This window comes from Semicossyphus pulcher, unplaced genomic scaffold (genome assembly GCF_022749685.1).
Source record: "Semicossyphus pulcher isolate SPU_LCO1_2020_fin unplaced genomic scaffold, fSemPul1.0.p SCAF_20, whole genome shotgun sequence".
NCBI classification, from domain to species: domain Eukaryota; kingdom Metazoa; phylum Chordata; class Actinopteri; order Labriformes; family Labridae; genus Semicossyphus; species Semicossyphus pulcher.
The window spans coordinates 4,233,095-4,241,804 of record NW_027211694.1 but is presented as its reverse complement, the minus strand read 5'-3'; the positions used below and the strand labels follow the sequence as shown (position 1 = coordinate 4,241,804).

General features: G+C 40.0%; 1 protein-coding gene across 1 annotated transcript in view; it reads right to left on the bottom strand.

Annotated features, from left to right (window-relative positions):
* Positions 1 to 2,791: 2,791 nt before the first annotated feature.
* The window catches only part of nrip2 (nuclear receptor interacting protein 2), a 32,122-nt gene continuing 26,203 nt past the window's right edge, over positions 2,792 to 8,710 (bottom strand). Inside the window, exons 5-6 of the mRNA XM_069671419.1 lie at positions 5,254 to 5,306; positions 2,792 to 3,649 (exon numbers count right to left, since the gene is read on the bottom strand). Coding sequence (XP_069527520.1) covers positions 3,533 to 3,649; positions 5,254 to 5,306 — 170 coding nt within the window. The 3' untranslated portion in view covers positions 2,792 to 3,532. The remainder of the gene's footprint in view (positions 3,650 to 5,253; positions 5,307 to 8,710) is intronic.

The following is an 8,710-nucleotide window of genomic DNA, read 5'->3' as shown; positions in this document are numbered from 1 at the left end:
AGTTGGATCCAGTCCAAACTTTAATTGGTTCTTCCCCGGCCGTCACTTTAATCTTCTGCCAAGTTTCATGAACATCGGGCCCGTTCTATTTCAGTAATGTTGCTGAAAAACAGTCAAATGGCACCAGAAATATGTCTTCCTGGGCTGAGGTAATTAGTCCTTGCATTGCTATAAAGCTTGAATCAGTTGATTAGTTTTTATGTCGGTGGACTTTTCAATGAAGTCTATAAATGTTAAAAGGGGAAATTACTAAACCAATATCCCAACGCCTAAATTGAAGCCTTTAAATTCCTTGTTTTGGACCAAATATGTTTGTCTCGGTTGCCTGAAAAACACCCTCAACTTAAAGTGTAAGTGAAATATTAAATTGCATAACATGTCTGATCAGAATTAAAGGCTTTTAGAGACTTGACTTGGACTTACAGATCTCAGGACGTAAGACTTGAGACTGTCTTCTCTCTGTGTAATGGAAGAAGGGCAAACCAGCGAGATTGAAACCTTCTTTGGTCAGAGGGCTCGACTGTTGATGCACCCCGGTGCTGTGGGAACATCTGCTCCTTCTCTTTGGACACGTCAAGGTTCTTTATATAGCAGGATGTACCAGTGATGGCACATACGGGGGGGCTTTGGGAGTACAGACCCTGGGAATCAATGTGAGGTCCAAAAAAACTCCGAACTGGCTGCTCTGGCTGTCTTCTAGTGGAGCCTCCCACCACCAGTCTGGTGAGTCATATTCCTCAGACAGGCGGAGATAAGAGGCTTAGAGCTGCTAACCTTCCTCATAATGTTGCTCTTCGTTTCCAAATAGCCCCAGAACTCTGTGCGGTGTCATTTAATATTAAAAAGTATGAATGCAAACAGAGCTAGCCAGAATACATATTTTATTAGGCAGAGAAAATACTGTTCAGAAGAAGAGAAACACCAAAAATAAATTTCTGTCATACATCCACTCCTCTCATACGGCGTAGGAAGGTCACAAGTACATCAAAGAGAAACAAACATTGCCAAAACTATGCGTGGATCACCTCCCGGAGGAGGTTTGATGGGTACTGTAGCACAGTCAAAAGCACGTCACGGCTCAGGTGTTGTTAAAGCGGAGCAAAATGGCCCTCGGTTTGCACGTCTGAGGCAGTTCTTGATTCTCCACGCTATGAAAACACTTAAACAACAGAGGCAGGTGGCACTGTAGTGGGGAGTTATTTTCGTTCTCTTGTGACGGGCAAATCAGCAAACTTGAGGCGTCAAAGTTAATAAGATCAGCCTGAAAGGGTGGTGAATACACAAAAAAAAGACCGGTCCTCTCAATAATGACGAAAATGATCTTGTAGAGGGGCCTTGGCACAGAAAGCAACCTCAGCCGAGTGATGAAAATCTCCTGAAAGAGGCAGAGAGGGAAGGCAGCTGGGGTTGGCTTTTGGCAGCTTGTTCTGACCAGAGTTCGGTGGACCGGTCTGGGGAAGATATTCCACTGCTTTCCCACGTGAAACAGGAGCCAAAACAAGGCAGAAAAACCCTGCTTCGACTCCTCACGCACACACACAAACACATACGTACAGCCCCTTCAAACGCTCAACGTGACACAATCAGACTAGAACACAAACATGCAGACTTATACAAAGGCAGAACTTTACAAAGTCATGCAGATGGAATGTTTTGATATTTCTGTCGTCTGACTCAAATATGTTTTGCTGGCCGGCCTGAGGTCTATTTTTATTACAGAGGATTAATAGGGAACTATAGTAATTCAGTCCAGGCTGTCGTGACAGACTGTAAGTGTGCTCCTGGAAAATTTCAACAAATCAGGCTTCTGATGTGGGAAGAAAGAGCAAAGGGGCTTTACAAAGCTGAACATAAGGACATACTTGGATTTCTTTTTAAAATTCTCGATGAGAACCGGTCCTCATCTCTTAAAGAGGTAGCCTGATCCCCAAACTAAATATACTAGACTTTAAAAATCTCCAAGGCTTCTAAAAATGTCCTCTTAACCCGACTATAAAGGGCATCCTGAGTACGGACACTTTAAATGAGTCATATTGATTCTTAAAGGAATAGCTTTGAGAAATACGCCTATTTGTATTCCTGATCAGAGTTCAGCGAGAGGATCAATACCGCTCTTTCATGTGTCAGGTAAATGTAGCTGATGTTAGTGAAACAGCTTGCCTGGCTCTGTCCAAAGATACAAAAATATACCTCCTATCACTTTTAAAGCTTACTAATAAAAATGTTCTGTCTCCTTTGTGTAATCCAGTGATTCCCAACCAGGGGTACTCCAGCCCTTTGCGAGGGGGTAGGTGGTGAATTAGCTCTACTAATTAGGAAAAGTTAATCTAACATATTCTTTAGGAGGAAAAATCCAAATTTTAAGTCAGTTGTACAATCATGAATTAACAGTTGAAATAGTAAGCTTAATGTAGCCATCATTGAAATTGTTTGCTAAAAGTAAAGAGCTAACATTTGGAAAATAAGCAAAAAGTAATGAGTCAATAGTTGACATAGTTAGCTTAAAATAATGAGCTAACTGTTGAAATGTTTAGCTGAAAGTATTGAGCAAACAATTAAAATTGTTAGCTTAAAGTAATTAGCCAACAGTTGAAATAGTAGGCTAAAAGTGATGAGTCATAAGTTGAATGAGCTAGCTAAAACTAATGAGCAAACAGTTAGCTTGCATAATTGAAATAGTTAGCTGAAAATATTTAGCTAACAGTTGAAATAGTTAGCTGAAATATTTAGCTAACAGTTGAAATAGTTAGCTGAAATATTTAGCTAACAGTTGAAATAGTTAGCTGAAAATATTTAGCTAACAGTTGAAATAGTTAGCTGAAAATATTTAGCTAACAGTTGAAATAGTTAGCTGAAAGTATTTAGCTACTACTTAGTATTTAACTAGTATTTAGTTGAAATGTCCAGCTAAGTTAATAAGTAAGTTTAATTAGTAAGTGGTTGTAGGCTGGTTTTGTTACTGCTAGACAGAGCCAGGCTAGCTGTTTCCCTAGTATACAGTCGTTTTACTCGGCTTAGCTAACTGGCTGTAGCGTCATATTTACCATACAGACTTGAACGGGGAAACTTATCTTGTAACTTGGTAAGAAAATTATCTAGCATATGTCCCAAAATAAAACAATTCCTTGAACACCGTTTAAACTGAAGAGATTTATAATAACACTTTTCATTAACTTATTGATTTAAATTCATTTTTCACAACCAGATCAGAAAAAAATCCACAACAGTTCACTTTTAATGATTGTTTTTCCATTTTAGAGCCGATCAAAGAATAATAAGAATCACGGAGATCTGATTGGCTCATAACTGACTTTCATCCGCGCTGTGAACTAGACTAATTTAATATAAGAGATAATCATAGTGAATGTCTTAATTCTACAAACACAATGATGTAAACTCAAGAACGACGGTGGCGAGTGTCCATGTTCTGGCAGTGTGTTAGACACTGTAATCGGACAGTCCAGACACGGACAGCATCACGCCACATCGCTGCAACCAGTCGAGGAAAGTGGTCGCTGCCGCCGGGTCGGGCTCACAGGTTCTTGTTAGTGTCATGTTGGCACTGGCTGTCGGTCGAAGGGTTCAGGAAGGGCAGCTCGTCGTCGCAGCCCTGCAGCTTCAGGACCCGGCTGTTCAGGTCCACGCAGCACTGTGAGAGGGGACACGGTCAAATTAAAGGAGTACTGCTTCAGTGGCTCCCAATGAGACAAATATAGAGTGACAATAAAAATATCCTCTGCAATGTGAAATACTAGATACTTTTACCCTTTAGTCCTTTAATAAGTTAAAAGTTAATTATCATGAAAGGACAATCACTCAGTTAATAGCCCTGTAGTTGAAGCAGATGACGATAATACCACCTGTCAAGTACCTTACATAAAATGAGAGAGTAAACAGCTCTCATACAATCCAGGGACATTTTTCAACTCAAATCATTTGTTGGCAATTTTTCATGTGTGAGATTTCAAATTATTGCTGAGTCAATCAGCCAAATAACTGGTATTTTGCTCCAGTATTAGGGCCACGTTAAAGAAGAAAAATCTGAGCTCACGAGAACAAAGTCGGAATATTACGATAAAAAACTAACAATATTATGGCTTGCTGCTCTTCTGATATTCCCTTCAATATAACATACAAGCTAACCATAGGCTAAAATAACGACTTTATTCTCATATTATTACCAATTTATTCTTGTGACTTTTTTGTCGGAAAATTACGACTTTATTCTCGTAAGCTCCGATTTAATAGACGACACAAACCATTCGATTTTAAACGACTGTGAAAACAACATAATGTATATGACGGCTGTTGCCTTAAGAGAGTACTGTGGACAGACGTCTCAGAAAAATGCAACACAGCTTGTTTGCGTTTGGTAAAAGATCGTAGTTTCGATTAAAACATTCGTGATGATATAACAAACATTAAAAATTCCTGTCTCTAAGCTGCTACTGGACCCTCTTCTTCGGGCACTGAGAGTGGGTTAAATCATGTTTTTGTATCACATCACTAGTTTATTAATATAAAGAAAAGACGACCAGCAAATCTTGAAATGGAAAATAAGCTCAGACTGATTGTTTCTGCTCCTAATCCTCTAATAACAACACAAACATATGGTTTAACGTGTCTATTGCATTAGATATATCTGCTTTATATCTGCTAAATCCTGCAGTGTAAATAGAAATAAGATTAACAAGATTTTAAACCCAATTAATCCTAATTGCCATATTGTTAAATAAAGTTTGCAGAGGAAGCTTGGTGCAGGAGTGAGCTTGCATTACAAAGTCCTTCAGGATTAATTCACAAAATGATGTTCCTTTCACACCCTCAAGTCTTAATTTAATTAGATTTTGGGGCAGATATTAGTTAGATCCTGAGGTCTGAACTGTAGAGAGCTCTACCTGCAGATTATCAGATCAGGTCTTTTCAGGGGGTTAAATTGCATTTTCAAAAGGGCAATTTTCCAAACCTTACAGGATGTCTTTAATTCGCTCTTATCTGTTTCTTACCAGCACACTGGGCATCTAACAACAGCTGTGACACCAAAATGAAGCTGCCCAGCCTTTCCCTTCGATAACGCCACATCTGATTTTGAGAGATTGTGCGTGCGCCGCCATCTTTCCCCCCCCCTGAATGTTTACTCTTCTACTAGCGTTTGTTTCTTTTTCCTCTTTTGCTTATTCAGTGTGACAATTTCAGGCTGAAACACACATGATGAGGCACGGCAAGTATTAGCAAAGCAAATGAGGGCCTTACTTTAAGTTCCAGCAGAGTCTGCAGACCCAGGCACAGCTCGAACGCCTCATCCTCTGAAGGGGAAGAAGAGAGAAGAAAGATAAGAAGCGAGGGAGTGAAAAGAAGATAATTTTTAATACAAAATTAAAGCGACTGAACAACCTCGTTTTAACATGCATATATTAGCTTGAATCCAGGTTAAATCACCAACACAGCTAAATTATTCATTCTATTATTAATGAAGGTGATGAGCATATGTAGACGTGATGAAAGGAACGACTTTTGTTGCCTTAAAGTGAGGATTCAATATCTGTGAAAGAGTCAGGCGCCGGGTTAAGGCAGTGAAATAGATTAAATTTTCACTGCTGCAGAGAACAACTGCAACATAAATAACTGTGGCCTTGTTCTTGTATCTCTGTGAGGACCAAATGACCTTATAACAGAGAGAAGGTCGAGATAAATCTTCAAAGAAATGCCGTTTTATTTCCCGAGAGAGGACACAATATCTGTATCGTTTTATTCTTCGGGGCTCTGGAGATAAAATGTGACTTTTTATGGAAAAACATGATAACACTTTCTTGTCAACAGTTTGATATCACTCTAATGAAGCTACAGCCAGCAGACCAGGAGAGACAAAAACCCTGGCTCAGTCAAAAGGTGACAAAACTTCTAAAGCTTGTGAATTAACACCTGACAACTAGTGTTTCTAATCCGGATGAAGGCTAAAGTGTAAAAGGAATGTATGATGTGTTAATGAGCGAGCTTTAGAGGTGCTGGTAAGCTGATTTTTGGCTCCAAGTTTTCCTGCTAAGCTGTTCTCCTGGCAGTAGCTTCATATTTACCATCCAAATGTGAGAGTTGTACCAATTTTCTGATCTCACTCTCAGAAAAAAGGGAAATATTTTCCACATAAAATGCAACAATTTCTTCAAAATACAACTTCAGCTTCTCCAACGATGGAACAAATGTGGGTGAAGTATCAATCTTACATATATGTCCCTGGAATAAGGTAAAATCCCTCTGCAGCTCTGTATTTGCCTTGTATTTAATCAGTGAACTATACACACTCACTGGCCACTTTATTAGGTACACCTGTTCAACTGCTCGTTAACGCATCTAATCGGCCAATCACGTGGCAGCAACTCAATGCCTTTAGTCATGTAGACATAAGCCTTTTTTACACTGCAGTTCCGCCTCAGCGCTGTAACGAAGCTCCGCCCTCATGCCACCTTGCCAAGCAAAACGTGCGTGAGGTGTAAACAAACGTGCATGCGCGTGCATCAAATACACACACACACGGCGCTGTCGGCTCTGCAGTTTACACAGACGCCGTTCTGCCTCTGTTACTACCTCCAACGCCGGCTCAGAGGCGGAGCGTCTTTGCCTCACCATTCAGCCTCCGTGCGTTCTACTTACAAGACGGAACGTAACGGAGGCGTAATAATCCCGCCTTGAACTGGCAGTGTAAAAAGCCCTATAGTGAAGTGACGATCTGCTGAAGTTCAAACCGAGCATCAGAATGGGAAAGAAGGCGATTTAAGTCACTTTGAACATGACATGGTTGTTCCCCCACTCTCCACACCAGCTGTCCTATCTAATAAAGGCAAAAAGCCCAAAAAATAATCTTTAAAAAATAAAGAAAGGCATGTGTGATGCCATCATGTTAGTATGGACGAAAATCTCTGAGGAATATTTCCAGCACCTTGTTGAATCTATGCTACGAAGAATTAAGGCAGTTCTGAAGGCAAGGTGTACCTGATAAAGTGGCCGGTGAGACACGAAAGGCAGGTTGGATGATAAAAGTTGAACGTTGAAAGTTAAATTGACTATTTTGTCTTTATAATTCATGTTCTTATCCAAGTTTTAATTGCCTTCGGGTGATGATTTATGATTAAAATCACTTAAACAGACACGAACATTATAGTGACGGGCTGTGGCCTCTCTCCCCCTCACTTACAACTCGCTGATGGACTAGTAGCGCTGCAGTCGGCTTGCTAACATTAGCATAGCAAGTCCAGAGTAGCTAAAACTAGAAAGACAAGCATCATGGCCGTCCTGCCCAAATATAGCCTGTAAAAAATCAAACTACTATTAAAGGCAGGCTGCTGTGCTGTGTTCCTGGTTCTCGCTACAGTACCAGTAAGGAGGACAATGCTTCAGCACGGTATATTGATCTGTTATTATAGCCTCCTTTCTTGTAAACATTGATTCTTGCTGTTCGAGGTGGCCATGAAGTTACAATCCAAACAAACGCTCACCTACACAGGAAGTGATACTTCAGTGACCCTGAAAATCCAAAGAAGAAACTGAAAACAAACTGATATGTCAACTTAATGTGAGTGTCCTTAAAAGGAAGTCTTGGTGATAAAAATAAACTCTGTTATTCCCTTCCAGAGATAAATAGTGATGCAAAGGGTCACAGAGGATGCAGAGTTATTTTTTCCTCTCATTTGTTAAACATCTACAGATAAAGTTTGTCTTTGGACCAGTGTGTGGTGACAGGAAAACACTGCAATATCGAGAAATGATCAGAGAAATGTGTCATAAGAATCCATTCCTCAGTAAACCGTGCTTTTAGTACCTTTCTTTTTGGTGAAGTTTGGTTGGTGTGTTTTCTCTTCGTCCTTTCTGCTGTGCTTGTAATTACTGTTCATTGTAATTATCCTCCCACTTGCTCTTTTTCTGCAGCAGGGGAATTTTCCCTCAAAAGAGGAACCTGACACTCTTAGTATAACAGCTGTTACAGCTTTCATAAAGAGTGCGTACAACACTGTTGTGTTGCACTGGCAATAGTAACAAAACAGACATTTATTCGCCTGAACATATTGCTAATTACTGCTTAAACAGATTCTCGTCGACCTTGCTTTCCTTTTATTTACTGCTAATCTCTGCCAGGTGCTTTAAGAGGACATATAGAAGGATGCACTGTCTGAATGTTGGAGCGCATAACTCAACATCTCTCTCAACATAATCTCTGCAGAAATCACAGCCACTCCAGTGTGCTTTGACAAGTGGAAAATCACCAGCACCATTTCAACCACTCATCAAAACATTGCGCATTGCTAGCAGCACTTGGAACTACTGGATAGATTGGCCTAAAATTTGGTACACATATTCATTTTCTGCAGATGTTGAAGCCCACTGACTTTGGTGATACCCTGACTTTGAATCTAGTGGCACCATGAGGTTGAGATTTGTGGTTGTGAGTAAAAAATACTCAAAAATTTTGGAAAAGGATAAAAGTTCTGTTTTGAGTTTAGTTTAGTAAGTTAGCTCTGAAAAAGCATCTGAAAAGGAAGAAGTTAGCTAGGCTAATGTTAATTTCTAGTCTTATCTAGGACTTTGCGGTGTATACAAACTTTTGAATCTAATGAAACGCTTTTAAAAATGTTTTAATGCCCCTCCCCTGGGCTAGAACTTAAGCTAGCTAACGGCAAACAGCACCTACAAGTTAGCTAGCTATTAGGGTTGTTGTTTT